This window comes from Triticum aestivum, chromosome 1B, assembly GCF_018294505.1.
Source record: "Triticum aestivum cultivar Chinese Spring chromosome 1B, IWGSC CS RefSeq v2.1, whole genome shotgun sequence".
Classification (NCBI taxonomy): Eukaryota; Viridiplantae; Streptophyta; class Magnoliopsida; order Poales; family Poaceae; genus Triticum; species Triticum aestivum.
This window is the reverse complement of record NC_057795.1, coordinates 455,959,460-455,983,036: the sequence shown is the minus strand read 5'-3', so window position 1 is coordinate 455,983,036 and position 23,577 is coordinate 455,959,460. Positions and strand designations below refer to the sequence as shown.

Here is a 23,577-nt window from a genome sequence, read left to right as displayed (position 1 = left end):
AGCCTCCCCTGGGCTGGCATCGCCTAGGTCGGCCTTGGATGGCGTCACACCAGCCTCCCCTGGGCTGGCCTCGCCTGGGCCAGCCTTGGATGGTGTCGAGCGGATGGTCTCGCCTGAGCCGATCTTGCTTGACCTTGAGCGTTCAGCAGTGTTGCACGCCTCGTCTCCCGTTGCATCGCCTGGCCCTGCCTCGTCCTTGCCAGGCACTGCTGCACTGTCACCAGATGCCTCGCCGGCCTCCTTGGTGTCGCTGAACCTGTTGGGGAACGTAGTAATTTCAAAAAAATTCCTACGCACACGCAAGATCATGGTGATGGCATAGCAATGAGAGGGGAGAGTGTTGTCCACGTACCCTCGTAGACCGTAAGCGGAAGCGTTATGACAACGCGGTTGATGTAGTCGTACGTCTTCACGATCCGACCGATCCAAGTACCGAACGTACGGCACCTCCGAGTTCAGCACACGTTCAGCTCGATGACGATCCCCGGGCTCCGATCCAGCAAAGCTTCGGGGATGAGTTCCATCAGCACAACGGCGTGGTGACGATGATGATGCTCTACCGGCGTAGGGCTTCGCCTAAACTCCGCGACGATATGACCGAGGTGGAATATGGTGGAGGGGGGCACCGCACACGGCTAAGGAACGATCCGTAGATCAACTTGTGTCTATGGGGTGCCCCCCTGCCCCCGTATATAAAGGAGCAAGGGGGGAGGCCGACCGGCTCCTTGGGCGCGCCAAGGGAGGAGGAATCCTCCTCCTAGTAGGAGTAGGACTCCTCCTTTCCTACTCCTACTAGGAGGGGGAAGGAAGGGGGAGAGGGGGAAGGAAAAGGGGGGGCGCCGCCCCCCCCCCCTCCTAGTCCAATTCGGACCAGAGGGGGGAGGGGGCGCGTGGCCCATGCTGGCCGCCCCTCTCTCCTTTCCCCTAAGGCTCATAAGGCCCAATACTCTCCCGGGGGGTTCCTGTAACCCTCCCGGCACTCCGGTTTTCTCCGAAATCACCCGGAACACTTCCGGTGTCCGAATATAGTCGTCCAATATATCAATCTTTATGTCTCGACCATTTCGAGACTCCTCGTCATGTCCGTGATCACATCCGGGACTCCGAATAAACTTTGGTACATCAAAACTTATAAACTCATAATAAAACTGTCATCGTAACGTTAAGTGTGCGGACCCTACGGGTTTGAGAACTATGTAGACATGACCTAGAACCATTCTCGGTCAATAACCAATAGCGGGACCTGGATGCCCATATTGGTTCCTACATATTCTACGAAGATCTTTATCGGTCAAACCGCATAACAACATACGTTGTTCCCTTTGTCATCGGTATGTTACTTGCCCGAGATTTGATCGTCGGTATCCAATACCTAGTTCAATCTCATTACCGGCTAGTCTCTTTACTCATTCTGTAACATATCATCTTATAACTAACTCATTAGTTACAATGCTTGCAAGGCTTAGGTGATGAGTATTACCGAGAGGGCCCAGAGATACCTCTCCGACAATCGGAGTGACAAAACCTAATCTCAAATTATGCCAACCCAACATGTACCTTCAGAAACACCTGTAGAGCACCTTTATAATCACCCAGTTACGTTGTGACGTTTGGTAGCACACAAAGTGTTCTTCCGGTAAACGGGAGTTGCACAATCTCATAGTTGCAGGAACTTTGTATAAGTCATGAAGAAAGCAATAGCAATATACTAAACGATCAAGTGCTAGGCTAACGGAATGGGTCATGCCAATCACATCATTATCCTAATGTGATCCCATTAATCAAATGACAACTCATGTCTATAGTTAGGAAACATAACCATATTTGATTAATGAGCTAGTCAAGTAGAGGCATACTAGTGACTATATGTTTGTCTATGTATTCACACATGTATCATGTTTCCGGTTAATACAATTCTAGCATGAATAATAAACATTTATGATGAAATAAGGAAATAAATAATAACTTTATTATTGCCTCTAGGGCATATTTCCTTCAGTCTCCCACTTGCACTAGAGTCAATAATCTAGTTCACATCGCTATGTGATTTAACACTAATATTCACATCTGCGTGTGATTAATACCCATAGTTCACATCATCATGTGATCAACACCCAAAGGGTTTACTAGAGTCAATAATCTAGTTCACATCGCTATGTGATTAACACCCAAAAGAGTACTAAGGTATGATCATGCTTTGCTCGTGAGAGAAGCTTAGTCAACGGGTCTGTCATATTCAGAGCCGTATGTATTTCGCAAATATTCTATGTCCACAATGCTCTGCACGGAGCTACTCTAGCTAATTGCTCCCACTTTCAATATGTATCCAGATTGAGACTTAGAGTCATCTGGATTGGTGTAAAAGCTTGCATCGTTGCAACTTTAACGACGGGCTCTTTTATCACCTCCATAATCGAGAAACATCTCCTTAGTCCTCACTAAGGATATTTTGACCCATGTCCAGTGATCTACTTATTAGATCAAAATTGTATTCCTTTGCCAAACACAGAGCAAGGTATACAATAGGTCTGGTTCACGGCATAGCATACTTTATAGAACCTATGACTGGGGCATAGGGAATGACTTTTCATTCTCTTTCTATTTTCTGCAATGGTCGGGTCTTGAGTCTTACTCAACTTCACACCTTGTAACACAGGCAAGAACTCCTTCTATGACTGTTCCATTTTGAACTATTTCAAAAATTTATCAAGGTATGTACTCATTGAAAAATCTTATCAAGCGTCTTGATCTATCTATATAGATCTTGATGCTCAATGTGTAAGCAGCTTTACCGAGGTCTTTCTTTGAAAAACTCCTTTCAAACACTCCTTTATGCTTGCAGAATAATTCTACATTATTTCCGATCAACAATATGTCATTCACATATACTTATCAGAAATGTTGTAGTGCTCCCACTCACTTTCTTGTAAATACAGGCCTTTCAAAAGTCTGTATAAAACCATATGCTTTGATCAACTCATCAAAGCGTATATTCCAACTCCGAGATGCTTGCACCAGTCCATTGATGGATCGCTAGAGCTTGCACATTTTGTTAGCACCTTTAGGATTGACAAAACCTTCTGGTTGCATCATATACAACTCTTCTTTAAAAATCCATTAAGGAATGCAGTTTTGACATCCATTTGCCAGATTTCATAAAATGTGGCAATTGCTAACATGATTCAGACAGACTTAAGCATCGATACGAGTGAGAAAATCTCATCGTATTCAACACCTTGAACTTGTCGAAAACCTTTTGCAACAAGTCGAGCTTAGTAGATAGTAACACTACTATCAGTGTCCGTCTTCCTATTGAAGATCCATTTATTTAACATGGCTTGCTGATCATCGAGCAAGTCAATCAAAGTCCATACTTTGTTCTCATACATGGATCATATCTCAGATTTTATGGCCTCAAGCCATTTCGTGGAATCTGGGCTCATCATCGCTTCCTCATAGTTCGTAGGTTCATCATGGTCTAGTAACATGACTTCCAGAACAGGATTACCGTACCACTCTGGTGCGGATCTTACTCTGGAAGACATACAAGGTTCTGTAGTAACTTAATCTGAAGTTTCATGATCATCATCATTAACTTCCTCACTAATTGGTGTAGTAGTCACAGGAACAGATTTCTGTGATGAACTACTTTCAAATAAGGGAGCAGGTACAGTTACCTCATCAAGTTCTACTTTCCTCCCACTCACTTCTTTCGAGAGAAACTCCTTCTCTAGAAAGGATCCATTCTAAGCAACGAATGTTTTGCCTTTGGATTTGTGATAGAAGGAGTACCCAATAGTTTCCTTTGGGTATTCTATGAAGACGCACTTCTCCGATTTGGGTTCGAGCTTATCAGGTTGAAACTTTTTCATATAAGCATCGCAACTCCAAACTTTAAGAAACGACAACTTTGGTTTCTTGCCAAACCATAGTTCATAAGGCGTCGTCTCAATGGATTTTGATGGTGCCCAATTTAAAGTGAATGCAGCTGTCTCTAATCCATAACCCCAAAACGATAGCGGTAAATCGGTAAGAGACATCATAGATCGCACCATATCCAATAAAGTGCGGTTACGACGTTCGGACACACCATAACGTTGTGGTGTTCCAGGTGGCGTGAGCTGTGAAACTATTCCACATTGTTTTAATTGAAGACCAAACTCGTAACTCAAATATTTGTCTCCGCGATCAGATCGCAGAAACTTTATTTTCTTGTTACGATGATTTTTCCACTTCACTCTGAAATTCTTTGAACCTTTCAACTATTTCAGACTTATGTTTCATCAAGTAGATATACCCATATCTGCTCAAATCATCTTGTGAAGGTCAGAAAATAACGATACTTGCCACGAGCATCAACACTCATTGGATCGCATACATCGGTATGTATTATTTCCAATAAGTCAGTAGCTTGTTCCATTGTTCCGGAGAACAGAGTTTTAGTCATCTTGCCCAAAAGGCACGGTTCGCAAGCATCAAATGATTCATAACCAAGTGATTCCGAAAATCCATCTTTTATGGAGTTTCTTCATGCGCTTTACACCAATATGACCTAAATGGCAGTGCCACAAATAAGTTGCACTATCATTATTAACTTTACATCTTTTGGTTTCAATATTATGAATATGTGTATCACACGATCGAGATCCAACAAACCATTTTCATTGGGTGTATGACCATAGAAGGTTTTATTCATGTAAACAGAACAATAATTATTCTCTAATTTACATGAATAATCGTATTGCAATAAACATGATCAAATCATATTCATGCTCAACGCAAATGCCAAATAACATTTATTTAGGTTCAACACTAATCCCGAAAGTATAGGGAGTGTGCGATGATGATCATATCAATCTTGGAACTACTTCCAACATTCATCGTCACCTCACCCTCAACTAGTTTCTGTTTATTCTGCAACTCCCGTTTCGAGTTACTACTCTTAGCAACTGAACTAGTATCAAATACCAAGGGGTTGCTATAAACACTAGTAAAGTACACATCAATAGCATGTATATCAAATATACCTATGTTCACTTTGCCATCCTTCTTATCCGCCAAATACTTGGGGTAGTTCCACTTCCAGTGACCAGTACCTTTGCAGTAGAATCACTTAGTCTTAGGCTTAGGTCCAGACTTGGGCTTCTTCACTTGAGCAGCAACTTGCTTGCTGTTCTTCTTGAAGTTCCCCTTCTTCCCTTTGCCCTTTTTCTTGAAACTAGTGATCTTGTCCACCATCAACACTTTGATGTTTTTCTTTGATTTCTACCTTCGCCGATTTTTGCATCGCGAAGAGCTTGGGAATTGTTTTCGTCATCCCTTGCATACTATAGTTCATCACGAAGTTCTAGTAACTTAGTGATGGTGACTAGAGAATTCTGTCAATCACTATCTTATCTGGAAGATTAACTCCCACTTGATTCAAGCGATTGAAGTACCCAGACAATCTGAGCACATGCTCACTAGTTGAGCGATTCTCCTCCATCTTTTAGCCATAGAACTTGTTGGAGACTTCATATCTCTCAACTCGGGTATTTGCTTGAAATATTAACTTCAACTCCTGGAACATCTCATATGGTCCATGACGTTCAAAACGTCTTTGAAGTCCCGATTCTAAGCCGTTAAGCATGGTGCACTAAACTATCAAGTAGTCATCATATTGAGCTAGCCAAACGTTCATAACGTCTGCATCTGCTCCTGCAATAGGTTTGTCACCTAGCGGTGCATCAAGGACATAATTCTTCTGCGCAGCAATGAGGATAAACCTCAGATCACGGATCCAATCCGCATCATTGCTACTAACATTTTTCAACACAATTTTCTCTAGGAACATATCAAAATAAACATATGAGAGCAACAACGCAAGCTATTGATCTACAACATAATTTGCAAAATACTACCAGGACTAAGTTCATGATAAATTTAAGTTCAATTAATCATATTACTTAAGAACTCCCACTTAGAAAGACATCCCTCTAATCCTCTAAGTGATCACGTGATCCAAATCAACTAAACCATAACCGATCATCACGTGAAATGGAGTAGCTTTCAATGGTGAACATCATTATGTTGATCATATCTACTATATGATTCACGCTCGACCTTTCGGTCTCCGTGTTCCGAGGCCATATCTGCATATGCTAGGCTCGTCAAGTTTAACCTGAGTATTCCGCGTGTGCAAAACTGGCTTGCACCCGTTGTAGATGGACGTAGAGCTTATCACACCCGATCATCACGTGGTGTCTGGGCACGACGAACTTTGGCAACGGTGCATACTCAGGGAGAACACTTCTTGATAATTAGTGAGAGATCATCTTATAATGCTACCGTCAAACAAAACAGAATAAGATGTATAATAGATAAACATCATATGCAATCAAAATATGTGACATGATATGGCCATGATCATCTTGCGCCTTTGATCTCCATCTCCAAAGTACTGTCATGATCTCTATCGTCACCGGCACGACACCATGATCTTCATCATCTTGATCTATATCAATGTGTCGTCACATGGTCGTCTCGCCAACTTGCTCTTGCAACTATTGCTATCGCATAGCGATAAAGTAAAGCAATTATTTGGCACTTGCATCTTATGCAACAAAGAGACAACCATAGAGCTTCTGCCAGTTGCTGATAACTTCAACAAAACATGATCATCTCATACAACAACTTACATCTCATCACGTCTTGACCATATCACATCACAACATGCCCTGCAAAAACAAGTTAGACGTCCTCTACTTTGTTGTTGCAAGTTTTACGTGGCTGCTACGGGCTGAGCAAGAACCGTTCTTACCTACGCATCAAAACCACAACGATAGTTCGTCAAGTTAGTGCTGTTTTAACCTTCGCAAGGACCGGGCGTAGCCACACTCGGTTCAACTAAAGTTGGAGAAACAGACACCCGCTAGTCACCTGTGTGCAAAGCACGGCGGTAAAACCAGTCTCGCGTAAGCGTACGCGTAATGTCGGTCCGGTCCGCTTCATCCAACAATACCGCCGAACCAAAGTATGACATGCTGGTAAGCAGTATGACTTGTATCGCCCACAACTCACTTGTGTTCTACTCGTGCATATAACATCAACGCATAAAACCTACGCTCGGATGCCACTATTGGGGAACGTAGTAATTTCAAAAAAATTCCTACGCACACGCAAGATCATGGTGATGGCATAGCAACGAGAGGGGAGAGTGTTGTCCACGTACCCTCGTAGACTGTAAGCGGAAGCGTTATGACAACGCGGTTGATGTAGTCGTACGTCTTCACGATCCGACCGATCCAAGTACCGAACGTATGGCACCTCCGAGTTCAGCACACGTTCAGCTCGATGACGATCCCCGGGCTCCGATCCAGCAAAGCTTCGGGGATGAGTTCCGTCAGCACGACGGCATGGTGACGATGATGATGCTCTACCGGTGCAGGGCTTCGCCTAAACTCCGCGACGATATGATCGAGGTGGAATATGGTGGAGGGGGGCACCGCACACGGCTAAGGAACGATCCGTAGATCAACTTGTGTCTATGGGGTGCCCCCTGCCCCCATATGAGCAAGGGGGGAGGCCGGCCGGCTCCTTGGGCGCGCCAAGGGAGGAGGAATCCTCCTCCTAGTAGGAGTAGGACTCCTCCTTTCCTACTCCTACTAGGAGGGGGAAGGAAGAGGGAGAGGGGGAAGGAAAAGGGGGGGCGCCCCCCCCCTCCTAGTCCAATTCGGACCAGAGGGGGGAGGGGGCGCGCGACCCATGCTGGCCACCCCTCTCTCCTTTCCCCTAAGGCCCATAAGGCCCAATACTCTCCCGGGGGGTTCCGGTAACCCTCCCGGCACTCCGGTTTTCTCCGAAATCACCCGGAACACTTCCGGTGTCCGAATATAGTCGTCCAATATATCAATCTTTATGTCTCGACCATTTCGAGACTCCTCGTCATGTCCGTGATCACATCTGGGACTCCGAACAAACTTCGGTACATCAAAACTTATAAACTCGTAATAAAACTGTCATCGTAACGTTAAGCGTGCGGACCCTACGGGTTCGAGAACTATGTAGACATGACCTAGAACCATTCTCGGTCAATAACCAATAGCGGGACCTGGATGCCCATATTGTTTCCTACATATTCTACGAAGATCTTTATCGGTCAAACCGCATAACAACATACGTTGTTCCCTTTGTCATCGGTATGTTACTTGCCCGAGATTTGATCGTCGGTATCAAATACCTAGTTCAATCTCGTTACCGGCAAGTCTCTTTACTCGTTATGTAACATATCATCTTATAACTAACTCATTAGTTACAATGCTTGCAAGGCTTAGGTGATGAGTATTACCGAGAGGGCCCAGAGATACCTCTCCGACAATCGGAGTGACAAAACCTAATCTCGAAATTATGCCAACCCAACATGTACCTTCGGAAACACCTGTAGAGCACCTTTATAATCACCCAGTTACGTTGTGACGTTTGGTAGCACACAAAGTGTTCTTCCGGTAAATGGGAGTTGCACAATCTCATAGTTGCAGGAACTTTGTATAAGTCATGAAGAAAGCAATAGCAATATACTAAACGATCAAGTGCTAGGCTAACGGAATGGGTCATGTCAATCACATCATTATCCTAATGATGTGATCCCATTAATCAAATGACAACACATGTCTATGGTTAGGAAACATAACCATCTTTGATTAATGAGCTAGTCAAGTAGAGGCATACTAGTGACTATATGTTTGTCTATGTATTCACACATGTATCATGTTTCCGGTTAATACAATTCTAGCATGAATAATAAACATTTATCATGAAATAAGGAAATAAATAATAACTTTATTATTGCCTCTAGGGCATATTTCCTTCAGAACCCCGCTGTCGTTGCTCCACGACCGGCTGTTGTTGCTCAGCGACCGCATACACGCAGCAGGTCTGGCATTTTCTGTCCCAAGCAACGCAAAGATGGAACGGTGGCATGGCTTGCGGCCTGCGTTGCTCATCTTCAGGGAGATCCTTCAGCTGAACCGCGTCATTTTCAGGCTGCTCTCGGGATTCCTCATTGGCGTCAGGCTATGGAACAAGAGTTTCAAGCGTTGTTGACAAACGGTACATGTCAACTTGTTCCTCCGGTCTCTGGTGTTAATGTCATTGATTCCAAGTGGGTCTTCAAAGTTAAGAAGCATGCCGATGGTTCTATTGAACGCTATAAGGCACGATTAGTGACGAAAGGGTTCAAGCAACGGTATGGTCTTGACTATGAGGATACGTTCAGTCCGGTGGTCAAACCAACGAGTATACGGCTTCTGTTGTCCTTGGCTGTTACTCGAGGCTGGTTTCTCCATCAGCTGAACGTTCAGACTTTTACATGGAGTTCTGGATGAGGAGGTTTACATGCGTCAGCCCCCAGGGTTTGTTGATCCTGCTCGCCCTCATCATCTGTGCCGCCTGGTCAAGGCGCTCTATGGGGTGAAGCAGGCTCCTCGTGCCTGGCATGCCAGATTGGGCTTTGTCCTTCGGTCACTTGGATTTGTTCCTTACACTGCTGACACGTCACTCTTTCTTCTGCATCGGCCTGAGGTGACGATATATCTGCTGGTGTATGTTGATGATATTATCCTCATCATCTCATCTGATGTTGTTGCTGATCGTCTGGTCTCTTCTTTGAGTGGTGACTTTGCAGTGAAGGATTTAGGAGCGTTGCATTACTTCCTTGGCTTGGAAGTCTCTCGTTCTCCTGCTGGTTTGACACTCACACATCATAAGTACTCCGTGGATTTGTTGCGAAGGGCAGGTATGCTACAGTGTAAACATGCCATGACTTCTATGTCTGCTACTGATCGTTTGTCTGCTTTTGATGGAGATCCCCTCACTTCCGATGATTCCACTGAGTATCGCAGTATTGTTGGTGGTCTGCGGTATCTGATTATCACTCGGCCTGACATCTCCTACGCAGTCAATCGTGTTTGTCAGTTTCTTCATGCTCCTCGGACTTCTCACTGGACAGCGGTGAAGCGTATTCTTCGCTATGTTTGCTTCACTGCCTCATATGGTTTACTTCTTCAGCCAGCACCGTCTTTTACGCTTTCTGCTTTTTCGGATGCAGACTGGGCTGGTAATCCAGATGACAAGCGATCCACGGGGGGACATGCTGTCTTCTTTGGTCCTAATTTGATCGCCTGGGCTGCTCGTAAACAAGCTACGGTGTCCAGGAGTAGCACTGAAGCTGAATACAAGGCAGTTGCCAATGCTACAGCTGAGATCATATGGGTACAGTCCTTATTGAGAGAATTGGGAGTTCCTCAACCTCAGCCACCTGTCCTTTGGCGTGACAACATTGGTGCTACATATCTATCATCTAATTCAGTGTTTCATGCTCGGACAAAACACATTGAAGTTGACTATCACTTTGTGCGGGAACGTGTTGCACAGAAGCTACTCTCTATCAAGTTTATCTCTTCTAAAGATCAACTTGCTGACATCTTCACGAAGCATCTACCATAACCTCAGTTTGTAGGCTGTAGGCGCAATCTTAACGTACTTTGTACCTCATGGCATAGTTAAGATCGAGGGAGGGTGTTAGACTGTATTTGTACGTAGCCTTTGTATAGATCTTGTATATTGTACCGTACACCTTTGTGTACCCCTTATATATATGAGATAGCCACACCCATTATGGGTGTCAAAACCCTACATTTAACAAGGATCACGGTTGCGAACTTGTAGTTAATCAAGACCTCTCAGTTAATCAACTGCGTATACTCTCATCTACATGAGTGAGTTATACTCAGTTACAGGTGGACATTCTCTGCAACTTTTTCCTTGCCCTTGTCCTCCTTGAGGCCAGGTACAGGGAAATCTTCCTCCGGCTGGCGGTGCCAACCATAATTGCAGGCCTCGATCCAGCGGGGGTGGAGCAAAAATGTCTTGTGTTTAACAGCCCAGCGGGCCTTCTCCGTTCCGGCATGCACGGCGACCACATGCGTAACGCTGGGATCCACCTCCGAGCAGCAAACGGCGCCCAGCTGCTCGGCCATCTTCCACATTATCTGATGCTGCGGCCGGCAATCGGACGGGAACACTCGACTGAAGACCAGCTTGCAGCCCTGCAGTACTTCCTGCCGCACCCTCTTGATTACCTATAAGGAGATGCGCAAGCACATGCAACAATATAGGAGTAGTCGCCAAACAAAAATCTACAACAACAAATGAGACTGTCACAGACACAGTCAAAACCTACCGGTCTTACGTCTCGAGAAGAAAGAGCAGTTTCAACACCCTACAGAAGAGATAGTGCAGAAGCAAATGGTTAAACGCTTGCAGAGGTTTATGCACAGGAGAAGACAGTGTAAAGCAACAGGATGATAAACTGTGATAAAACTGCAAATAACCTACCAAGTCAAAGAAAATCGTGTGTATGCGCTTCAGGACATCCAAAATTGTAGCTAGAGCACCATCGCTCTCCCTTTCATCCTGCATCAACTCTGACAAAGATTGGCCGCTATGGCGACAGCTCGCAGCGAAATAATGATATCGTTCCATCAAAATCAGGTTTTCTTTATGCTTCTGCCAGACCTGAAAAAAGGTACCATTTAGGTTAGCTCCAGTCATGTAAATGAAATCAATGAGAAATCTTGTAAAACTGGCAACGAATGATTACACTGAAGTCTTCATGTGGAACCAACCAACATAGCGATAAACTAAATGCATATCAAACATGTTCACCAAATAAAAACACTTAACTTCTTTGTGTCATCAAGAATCACTGCAAGACTGTCAGCTCCAAGAACCACATCAAGACCTTTCTGGTGCTGCTGAGTGCAGTCAGAGTTAGAGATCACTTTTGAATCAAAATAGACATTGCCAGGGTCAAGAAGCTTTGCTATTTCGATTGCATAAGCCTTGTCACCCATGGTGTAGATATACATCCTAAACATATTGCTTGCTTCTTCCAAAAATTTACGGACAAAGGGTCTCAACTTTGTAAGCATATGCATCCCTTGTAAGGTGAACAAACTTATGTTTGGATCATCTGCATTTAGGGAATGTCAGTGGTTTACCGCAAGTATATACATTATTACTGGATAAGTAACAAAAGGTTTCAACAAGAATGAATGCAAGTAAGTTGAGGTGGGAGAAAACAACTACTCCGTCCCAAAATTCTTGTCTTAGATTTGTCTAAATACGGATGTATCAAGTCCCGTTTTAGTATTAGATACATCCGTATCTAGACAAATCTAAGACAAGAATTTTGGGACGGAGGGAGTACATTGTATAAAATGGAAGTCTGACATACAGTGGAACTAAGTACTGCAAGACAGCTACTTTTGTCGTATAAAAAGTGTTGATTTTATACTACCATTATCAGTCTACTCATTGACGTCAACAAAAACAATTGAAATGTTGACCCGTAGATAACAGCAATACGAAGTGGTGCAAACGATAACAGCAATACGAAGTGGTGCAAACTGCATCGAACCCACTATTCTATGAAAATAAGCAATGATGAGGCACCAAAGATGACTATCTTCCTGGAAAATACAATCTAAACAGAGAGAATAACCATGAACAACGATATGACATTAACTATCCCTTTTTATGGTGTCACTCTATCTGATGGGTGCTGGCACAAAATTGTTGGTTAAAATAGTAATAATACTTCAAGGAAAATCTAAGATCATATCCTTTTTGTCAAGCCACTTTGATCACTGATTCGGACATAAAGTGTCTGTACATGTTACAAATTTGCAATGTAGTGAAACGGGTGAACAACAAATCTATCATTTCCTTTCCCTGAAAATTTTGAATAATTTCAAATATATTAGTGGAAAACTGAAATGAGATGATTTCACTCAAAGCAGAGTCACATCTATTTTACAGAGGCAGTGCCGCCATGTTCACATTCATAAAATATCACACCGTGTATAGAAACAGCTAAGAGTTCTCAGAATTTAATGCAAATAGATACAACTTACTTTTTGATGCAGCATATTGAATTCCCAGGTCCATCTCAGCAGCAGAAATATCATGGAGGCTGGTTGAGTTAATCAATGTATGATCCAAATCTAAAATAAGCACCAGTTTTCTTTCACGCAACAGATTCTTCACTTCAGATCCACTTAGCCTGTCCATTTCTAAAGTACTTAGCCTCAAACCCTGCACTTAAATAGTGGTTCAGAATCCAAGAAAACACTGAAGGTAGTTTGCAAGGATAAGTAGAAACGGTGATATAATTCTGAAAATCTCAAAATATATTAGAATAACATTGGTTTCAAGATGGGTGATTATGATTTACGCAAGGGCAATGCAATAAAGAAACACCATCATACCTCACATGTTTACAGAGAGAGTCGGAGGTTTATGTACATACCTCAGAGATGTAACCAAAAGGGACTCCTGTAAAATCTTCTTCGTCTTGGTTTTTCCCGCATGTAAAGCAAAGTCCACCAATAAATCCAGTATGTGGAGGACATGTCTTGATTTGAGCATCTTTAACTGAGCCTGCTACAACATGTGTTCAATAATTCCACATATATTGCCATATCATGCACATTCAATACTCAAGATATGATAAACTGAGCCGAATCCAGAGTGCAGTAGAAGTAATATTTCCTTTCATTTCTTTAACACCTCATAAGCCATTGTAGGATGTATGATAAGAAACTTGTCAAACAGAAGGCCTAATGAAATACAGAAACGAATGTGACATCATATGTGCATTATACGGAGTGGCAAGATTTAGTTAGACAAGCAAGTCAAAGGCTGAGAGCCTGAGATTGCACAAGTACCCACGAGCCTGCAGAACTCACTGACAATTATCATAACATATACCCCTTATGGAATGGAGTCTGTAAACTTACAGTGCATTCAGAAACTGAAGATCTCATGTGAAAAATAAATTTAACACCACAATCTTTGTACATGAGCTACTAAAGTTCAATGGCTGCAAAACAGGACTAAAACAAGCATACCAATGGCATCTTCTTCAGGCCTTGTTGCTGTTCCTTGATCTTGGTGCTGTTCCTCCACTCTACACCTTTTGTGGCTGCACATTTAGTGCAGTTGACAGTAGCCAGATTCAGTCCTTCATCCACAAATACAGACTATTGCTACCTCAGTACACTGAACCACTTGATGCAGCAATTTTCAGGATGAATAAATTTTTATGTAAGTACATGCAATACTTGCTCACGACAATCCTATCATGTCACATTTTCCTTCAAATTGTTTTTGCGTATGAATGACTGAACACAATTTAGATAGATATTTAACAAAGCAAGATCAACTATTAGTCATAACTTCATGGATTGTACCTAGGCCTGTTTGGTGTTAACAAAACTGAACAACGTCATTTCCATTGTTGTTTAGATGTGCTGCAGTTTCACGGGAGCTGAATGAGCCGAAGCTGACAGGCTCAACGATTTGGGTACAAGGCGGGGGCGGGGTACCTTCCCTGCCCTACGGCATCTAGTTCGACCACCAAATCCTCCTTCTCCCCCTCCTCCGCTTCGTCGTCGCTGGGTGACCCAGGGGGCTCGCCACGGGAGGCGGAGTCAGCGGCAGAGGCGAGCTCGAGCTCCGCGTCCAGGATGTCAGCGAATTCGTCGCCTTCGCTGAGGGAAGACAGGGACGGCGACGGTGACTCGCCGGCGACGCTCATGATCGAAGCCGCGACGGTGAGGGCGACGGAGGTAGGGAGCAATTTGGGTGGGTGGGACTTTGGGAAAAGGAAGGAAGACTTGGAATGGGGTCGCGGCACCCGCGAACGTCGGTTAGGACTAGGCCCAGGTCCGTATGCCGGCTGCTGTTGTTTCTTGAAAACAGATGCGTACTGGTATAAGAAATGGGAAATCATTTCTATAATTAGAAAATGAATTTCAGTGAACTAATATTTTAAAAAGTACTCCCTCCGTTCCTAAATATTCCCTCCGTCCGAAAATACTTGTTCTAGAAATTAATAAAATAGATGTATCTATAACTAAAATAAGTCTAGATACATTCATTTCGAGGACAAGTATTTCCGGGCGGAGGGAGTATAAGTCTTTGGAGAAATTTTAGTATGGACCACATATGGAGCAAAATGAGTGAATCTACACACAAATTGCATCTTCATACATCCGTATATGGTCCATAGTGAAATCTTTTCAAAGACTTATATTTAGGAACGGAGGGAGTAGTTAACTCGAATTTCAGTGAACTAAATTCAATTACGGTGAGGAGGACGGTGGAGATGACCTTGATCCGGATGGATTTGCTGCTGATACCAAGAAGAATAGAAGAGAAAGCTTTAACTTGAGGGAAGATGATCACTTGTGCGATGTGTGGTTGGCCATCAGCATAGATCTGATCCAGGACACAGAGCAAAATGGCGCAACATTTTGGGCAAACATTCATACTTGGTTCCATGAGCACAAGCATTTTCGAGTCCCCACGCCAACGAACTCATCCGCAAGCATGGGGTAAACTCGCTCAACCATAGATGGTACACCATCCAAGAGGCCGTGTCCAAGTATTACGGCCATTTGAAATACCCGTAAAAAAATGAAATATATGCTTTCAGAAAGCTGCAGAACAGAGCTTGTCACTCGTTCAACTGTCATCTATTGATATGGCTGATACGAGATTCAGACCAGCAGGCACTAGAACATGTAGTACTACCATAAATAACATACGCATCAGGGAGATCATATCTTAAAATGCTGCACTACCTATTGCGTGAGAGTAAGTATAAGAATCTACGATATACAGTATATAGTTGCGTCGCTACAGACCTACCGTGTATATCAGGAACACGCTTACGAACTTGTTATCAATCAAGACCTCTCGGATAATCAGCCATTTTGGGGGCTCAGTCAATCAAGACCTCTCGGATAATCAGCCATTTTTGGGGCTCAGTCAATCAGCTGCGTATAAAAAATCTACATGACTCGGTTACTCAATTGCAGGTGGCATCTTCTGTAACTTTTTCCTTGCCCTTGTCCTCCTTCAGGCCAGGTACAGAGAAGTTTTCCTCCGGCTGGCGTTGCCAGCGATAATTGCAGGCCTCGATCCATCGGGGGTGGAGCAAAAACTTCTTGTTGACAGCAGCCCAGCGGGCCTTCTCCGTTCCGGCATGCACGGCGACCACATGGGTAACGCTGGGATCCACCTCCGAGCAGCAGACGGCGCCCAGCTGCTCGGCCATCTTCCACATTATCTGATCCTGCGGATGGCAATCCGACGGGAACACTCGACTGAAGACCAGCTTGCAGCCCTGGAGTACTTCCTGCCGCACCCTCTTGATTACCTGCGACGGAGAAGATACGTAAGCCCAGGCAACAACATTGTGACCAAACAAAATCTACAACAGACAAATGAGACCATGTCACACCGACACAGTCAAAACCTACCTGTCTTACGTCTCGAGAAGAAAGAGCAGTTTCCACACCCTGCAGAAGAGATAGCGCAGAAGCATATGGTTAAACGCTTACAGAGGTTTATGCACAGGGAGAAGACGGTGTAAGGCAACAGGATGATAAACTCTGAGAAAACTTTAAGTTACGTACCGAGTCAAAGAAAATCGTGTGTATGCGCTTCAGGACATCCAGAATTGTAGCCAGAGCACCATCGCTCTCCCTTTCATCTTGCATCATCTCTGACAAAGATTGGTTGGTAAAACCAAACTGGCGACAGCTCGCAGCAAAATAATGATATCTCTCCATCAGAATCAGGTTTTCTTTATGCTTCTGCCAGACCTGAAAAAAATTAGTACCATTGAGGTTAGCTACAGTCATATAGATGAAATCAATAATAAATCTTGTAAAACTGGCAATGAATGATCATACTGTGAAGTCTTCATGTGGAACCAACCAACGTAGCAATAAACTAAATGCATATCAAACATGTTCACCAAACAAAAACACTTACATATTCAGTGTCATCAAGAATCACTCGACACTGTCAGCTCCGAGAACCACATCGAGACCTTTCTGGTGCCGCTGAGTGCAGTCGGAGTTAGAAATCACTTTTGAATCAAAATAGACATTGCCAGGGTCAAGAAGCTTTGCTATTTCGACTGCATAAGCCTTGTCACCCATGGTATAGATATACAGCTCAAACATACTGCTTGCTTCTTCCAAAAATTTACGGACAAAGGGTCTCAACTTTGTAAGCATATGCATTCCTTGTAATGTGAACAAGCTTCCGCCTGGATCATCTGCATTTAGGGAATGTCAGTGGTTTACCACAAGTATAGTTACAAATTACTGGATAAATAAATAACAAATGGTTTCAACAAGAGTGAAAGCCAGTAAGTTGAGGTGCGAGAAAACAAATATATAAAATGGAAGTCTGACATACATTGAAACCCCTAGTTATAAATAACTGGATAAGTAACAAAATGTTTCAACATGAATGAAAGCAAGTAAGCTGAGGTGGGAGAACACAACTATACAAAATGGAAGTCTGACATACACTGGAACTAAGTATTGCAAGATAGCTAATTTCGCCGTATAAAAAGTGTTGATTTATTCTATCATTATCAGTCTACTTGTTGACGTCAACAAAAACAATTGAAAGGTTGACCCATAATAGCAGTCATACTGGGTGGTGCAAACTGCATTGAACCCACTATTCTATCAAAATAAGCAATGATGAGGCACCAAAGATGACTATAAATTTTAATCTCTAAATCAAACTATAAGGATATAATCTAAACAGAGAAAGTCACCATGAACAACGACACAACATTAACTATTCATTTTATGGTGTCACTCTATCTGATGGCACAAAATTGTTGGTTAAAGTTGTAATAATACTTCAAGGAAAACCTAAGATCATATCCTTTTTCTCAAGCCACTTTGACCATTGATTCGAACATAAAGTGTCAGTACATGTTACAAATTTGCAATGTAGTGAAACTGGTGAACAACAAATCTATAATTTCCTTTCCCTGAAGATTTTAAATAATTTCAAATATATTTACACTGAAATGAGATGATTTCACTCGTAGCAGAGTCGCATCTATTGAAATGAGATGATTTCACTCGTAGCAGAGTCGCATCTATTTTGCAGAGGCAGTGCCTCCATATTCATATTCACAAAATATCGCACCGTGTATAGAAACAGCAAGAGTTCTCAAAATTTAATGCTAATAGATACAACTTACTTTTTGATGCAGCAGATTGAATTCCCAGGTCCATCTCAGCAGCAGAAATATCATGGAGTCTGGTTGAGTTAATCAGTGTATGATCCAGATCTAAAATAAGTACCAGTTTTCTTTCACGCAACAGATTCTTCACTTCAGATCCACGTAGCCTGTCCATTTCTGAAGTACCTAGCCTCAAACCCTGCATTTATTTAAATAGTTCTTCAAAATCCAAGAAAACATGGAAGGTACTTTGCAAGGATAAGTAGAAACAGTAATATAACTCTGAAAATATCAGAACATATTAGAATGATATTGGTTTCAGAAAATGGGTGATTATGATTTACGCAAGGCAAATGCAATAAAGAAACACCATTATAGCTCTCATGTTTACTGAGAGTTGGAGGTTTATGTACCTTGTGGATGTAACCAAAAGCGACTCCTGGGACATCTTCTTCGTCTTGGCTTTTCCCGCATCTAAAGCATAGTCCACCAAAAAATCCAGGATGTGGAGGACATATCTTGATTTGAACATCTTTAACTGAGCCTGCTACAACATGTGTTCAGTAATTCCACATATCTTGCCATATCATGCACATTCAATGCTCAAGATATATAAGCCATGGCAGGGATGTATGACAGGAAACTTGTCAAACAAAAGGTCCTAATGAAATACGGAAACGAATGTGACATCATATGTGTATTATAAGGAGTGGCAAGATTTAGTTAGACAAACAAGTCAAAGGCTGAGAGCCTGAGATCGCCGAAGACCCCACAAGACTACAGAACCCACTGACAATTATCATAACATATACCCCTTATGGAATGGAGTCTGTAAACTTGCAATTGCATTCAGAAACTGAGGGTCGCATTCTCATATGAAACATAAATTTAAAACAACAATCTTAGTACAAGAGCTACTAAAGTTCAATGGCTGTAAAACAGGACTAACAAGCATACCAATGGCATCTTCTTCAGGCCTTGTTGCTGTTCCTTGATCTTGGTGATGTTCTTCCAGTCTACGCCTTTTGTTACTGCATATTTCATGCAGTTGACAGTAGTCAGATTCATAGTGCAAAATATACAAAACGAAACATCAAGAGTTCTTTGAAAACACATCATCAACCCATATTCATACCTTGCCTCCCCCCTTCCCCTCAGTATTCAGTCCCTCATCGAGAATTACATACTATTGATACCTCAGTACATTGAACCATTTGATGCAGGAAATTTTGGGATGAATGAATTTTATGCAACTACCTGCGCATACTTGCTCACAACAATCCTATCATGTCAAATTTTCCTTCAAATTGTTTTCGTGAATCAACGATTGAACAAAATTTAGATATATAGTCCCTCCGTTCCTAAATATAAGTCTTTGTAGAGATTTCACTTTGAATCACATACGGATGTATATAGATGCATTTTAGAGTATAGATTCACTCATTTTGTTCCGTATGTAGTCCATAGTGCAATCCCTACAAAGACTTATATTTAGGAACGGAGGGAGTATTAAACAAAATAAGATCAACTGTTAACCATAACTTCATGGATTGTACCTGGGCCTGTTGGGATGATGGTGGCAGGGCCAACATCATTTCCCCTGAACAATACAATTTACAAAAGTGTTTGTTTAGTCATCTGAAGCTTCAGGTTGTGTTAAGTCACATCAGATTTACCATGTTTAGTCATAACTTCATCTTATAAACCCCTGTGCTAACGATGAGACCAGGCTAAAGGGGCCCTTAACCACATGCTGAATGGAAGGCTTTCCACACGGGAGGTTATCAGATTAAGTTGTTTAGATGTGCTGTTGTTCACAGTATCACGGGAGCTGAATGAGCCGAAGCTGCCTGCCAGGCTCATCGATTTGGTACAAGGCGGGGGCGGAGGACCGAATGCGCGTACCTTCCCTGCCCTACGGCGTCTAGTTCGACCACCAAGTCCTCCTCTTCATCCTCCTCCTCCTCTTCGTCGTCGCTGGGTGACCCGGGGGGCTCGCCAGGGGAGGCGGAGTCAGCGGCAGAGGCGAGCTCGAGCTCCGCGTCCAGGATGTCAGCGAAATCGTCGTCTTCGCTGAGGGAAGACAGGGACGGCGACGGGGACTCGGCGGCGACGCTCATGATCGAAGCCGCGACGGTGAGGGCGACGGGGGAGGGGAGCAATTTGGGTGGGTTGGAAAGTCCAGAGAAGGAAGGAGGACTTGGAATATGGGTCGGCGCCTGCAAGCCCGGGGTACAGTTCTTTGGGCTTGCGGTTGAACGTAGGTTAGGCCTAGGCCCAGATCCGTGTAAGCCTGGTCCAAAAAAGAAAAAAGAGACATCTCTTCTGGGGGTTTTCCTATTTAGCGCTGCAGGCGCCGGTTCGTACTGTTTTCCGCAAACCGGCGCCTGCAGCCGCCTTATCTGGGCTCGGCCCATTTCGCGCTCGTCTCCCGTCCAACCCCAGTATTCAAGGCGCAAAAAATCCGCGAGAGCTGGGACTCGAACCGGAGATTTCATGGCTCTCATCGCAACGTGGTAACCACCCCGCCACAAGAACCTTATGCGCTATATTGCATCACTTTCTTTTCTTATCATCTTTCCTTTCGTTTTTTTGTTTTCTGACTGTTTTCTTTCTTTTTTTCTTTTTTGTATTTTTCCTTCTTCCTCATTCAATGATTTTCTTTCGAATGTATCCATATTTTATTTAAAATTGATGAACCTTTTCAAATTCTATGAACTTTTTTCTAATCCAATGTACCTTTTCAATTTTGATAAACTTTTTTTCATATTCGTTGAACGTTTCCAATTCTGATGAACTTTCTTCAAATTCAATGAACGTTTTTCAAGTATGATGAACTTTTTTCAAGAGTGATGAATTTTTTCATCAATTTTGTGAACTTTTTTCAAAATCGTTGAACTTTTTCAAACTTGCTGAACTACTTTTCAAAACCGATGAACTTTTTTCGAAAACGATGAACTTTTTTTTCGAAAACTATGAACTTTTTTTAAACCGATGAACTTTTTTCAAAATCGATGAACTTTTTGAACTCGCTGAACTGTTTTCAAAACCGATGAACTTTTTTTCGAAAACGATGAACTTTTTTTCGAAAATGATGAACTTTTGGTCAAAACTGATGATTTTTTTTTCAAAAATGATGAACTTTTAAAACTTTTTCATAAAGATTTTTCCAAAATCGGTGAACTTTTCTTCAAAATGATGAACTATTTCTCAAAATCGTTGAACTTTTTTTAAGTTTGTGAACTTTTTGTCTCAAAATCGGCAAACGCTTTTAAATTCACGATTTATAAAAGAAATAAAAGAATTGAATGATAAATAAATAGTGTGGCCATACTGTTTCATGTACTGTTAGCGCTAATGAAAACCACTAGTGTCCAATTGCTTAGGTGGTCAGCTAAAGTCGAACTAGCCTTGTGTTCGTGACCGATGCAGGTTTCGATTCCTGAAACAGCTGTATTTTTTCGTTTTTTTATAGCGATTGTGTTCCCTAATGAAAACCACTAGTGTCCAATTGCTTAGGTGGTCAGCTAAAGTCGAACTAGCCTTGCGTTCGTGACCGATGCAGATTCGATTCCTGAAACAGCCATATTTTTTTGTTTTTTTATAGCGATTGTGTTCCCTACGCTTTCCCATCACGGGCCGGCCCAGCAAGGCGCTGCTGCGGGCGCCAGCTACCTGTTCGGGCGCTTAAGGCGCCGAACAGGAGCTCCCCTCTTCTGGTTGCTGCTGCACCGCCGTTTTGGGCTTATACGAGACTTATAGCAAGTACAATAAGTTTATGTAAGCGGGCTATAAGAATTAAAATATTATATTTCTGCTGACATAGAGGTGAGAGAAGAGAAGAGAGAAGAGGAGCCGGCTACAGAATAAGAGCTAGGTACAACATGTGCTCCTAGGCACTATGTGAGAATGGGACGTGGGCCATACATTAATAAAGTAGCACATCTTTACATCTAACTACTGTACGCGCCGGCTATAACGTTGGCTATAGATGACATGACAACATCATATAGCCATCAGCTGACTATACTATTAACAATGCTCAAGAGGTGGTGCTCCGAAGCTAACAATTGAAAGCACTAGCATGCAGAGAAGCACTAGCGTGCGAGAACATAGACCTGGAGCATGTTGTTAAAATAGGTCTAGCGTGTCATGTACACGTATTATGTACGTATGTAACTTGTGTATGCTGATCACTATATATAGAAAGACGTGGAGAGGCATTGCCTCACGGAAAACCCTAAACCTATTCTCAAACTTGGTATTAGAGCCTACCTAGCCGTCGCCGCCTCTCCTCCCTCCGCCGCCGCCGCCAGCCTCTCCTCGCGGCCGCCGCGATGTCCAAGTCGCCCGCCGCCGATCAGTCCTCCTCATCGGCCGCCGCCATGACCGCGTCCTCCGCCCTCGCCCTCACTGTGTCCGCCCCCGTCATCGCGCCACCATCGGCGTCGGCTCCCGCTTCCGTCCTTCCGCCCGTCGTGGTCTCTCTCGATCGCAGTAATTTCATGCTGTGGAGGGCTCTTGCCCTCCCCAACTTCGCCGGCGTACGCCTCCACGGGTTCCTCGATGGCTTGGCCAAGGCGCCAGAGCCGACCGTGACGACAGGCACCGGTGACACGGCTCGTACCATCACCAACCCCGAATACGAGCAGTGGTGGACTCTTGATCAAAAGGTCCTCGGACATCTCCTCGGCTCCATGAGCGTGGAGATATCCGCGCAGCTGATCGGCTGCAGGACGGCGGCTGCTGCATGGGCTGCCGTGCACACCATGTTCGCCGCCGAGAACAGCGCCGGCATGCGCAACCTTCGGCGCCAGATCCAAGCGCTACGCAAAGGAGATAGACCCGCCGGCGAGTACATGCAGAAGGTTAAATCTCTCGCCGACTCGATGGCCGCCGCCGGTTCTCCTCTTCGCGATGACGAGATCATCGACTACATGCTGACCGGGCTCGGCTCGGTGTTCAACCCCATCGCTGCTTCGATGAACTTCGCCGGCGTGCCGGTCATGTTTTCGGTGTTCTACTCCAACGTCCTCCACTACGAGGCCCTACAGCAGCAGCAATCGGAAGTTGAGGACTGGCAGTCCTCCGCAAACGCCGCCTCCCGGCCGGCCTACCACGATCACGCCGGTCGTGTGCCCGATTTCGGGCGCCCAAGTGGCGGCCGCTCCTCCGCCGCCTCTCTTCGCCTGGATCGGCGAGCTACAGCTCCGCCCAGGGCGGTGCCCCTGGCCGTAACAACGGCAACACCGGCGGCAACGGCCGCAATGGAGGAGGCAATGGGGGTGGCGGCCGTCACTGGCGCCCTAGGTGCCAGATATGTAAGAACTGGGGGCATGAGGCGACGGACTGTCGCGGCCGCTATGACCGCGACCACCGCGCCGCCAACTCTGCCTCTGACTTCGCCTCCACGCATGAACCGCCGCACTGGATCCTGGACACCGGTGCGACGGATCACCTGACATGAGTGA

At 44.0% G+C, this 23,577-nt stretch overlaps 1 protein-coding gene and 1 pseudogene across 10 annotated transcripts; both read right to left on the bottom strand.

Annotated features, from left to right (window-relative positions):
* Positions 1-10,599: 10,599 nt before the first annotated feature.
* LOC123131132 (RNA polymerase II C-terminal domain phosphatase-like 4) lies at positions 10,600-14,748 on the bottom strand. Of its 10 annotated transcripts, none has more exons than XM_044550881.1 (8): positions 14,427-14,748; positions 13,950-14,023; positions 13,349-13,482; positions 12,954-13,134; positions 11,721-12,010; positions 11,374-11,553; positions 11,219-11,257; positions 10,600-11,117 (listed from the first exon to the last, which is right to left on the bottom strand). In XM_044550881.1, the coding sequence occupies exons 1-8, from the start codon at positions 14,636-14,638 to the stop codon at positions 10,770-10,772; spliced, it is 1,458 nt and encodes a 485-aa protein (XP_044406816.1). In that variant the 5' UTR covers positions 14,639-14,748; the 3' UTR covers positions 10,600-10,769. The 10 variants fall into 10 exon arrangements, with proteins under 10 accessions (XP_044406816.1, XP_044406819.1, XP_044406842.1 ...); XM_044550884.1 differs by having other exon boundaries at positions 13,349-13,479; XM_044550907.1 differs by having other exon boundaries at positions 13,950-14,081; positions 14,292-14,720.
* A 648-nt stretch (positions 14,749-15,396) lies between these two features.
* Positions 15,397-20,298, bottom strand: LOC123131119 (RNA polymerase II C-terminal domain phosphatase-like 4; annotated as a pseudogene).
* Between the last annotated feature and the right edge of the window lie 3,279 nt (positions 20,299-23,577).

Coding starts and splice junctions, on each gene's coding strand:
- LOC123131132 (XM_044550881.1), bottom strand. CDS start 14,638: ATGAGCGTCGCCGGCGAGTCACCGTCGCCGTCCCTGTCTTCCCTCAGC. Junction 11,258..11,373: donor ACACGATTTTCTTTGACTTG/GTAGGTTATTTG, acceptor TCTCTTCTGTAG/GGTGTTGAAACTGCTCTTTC. Junction 11,118..11,218: donor CTTCTCGAGACGTAAGACCG/GTAGGTTTTGAC, acceptor ATCTCCTTATAG/GTAATCAAGAGGGTGCGGCA.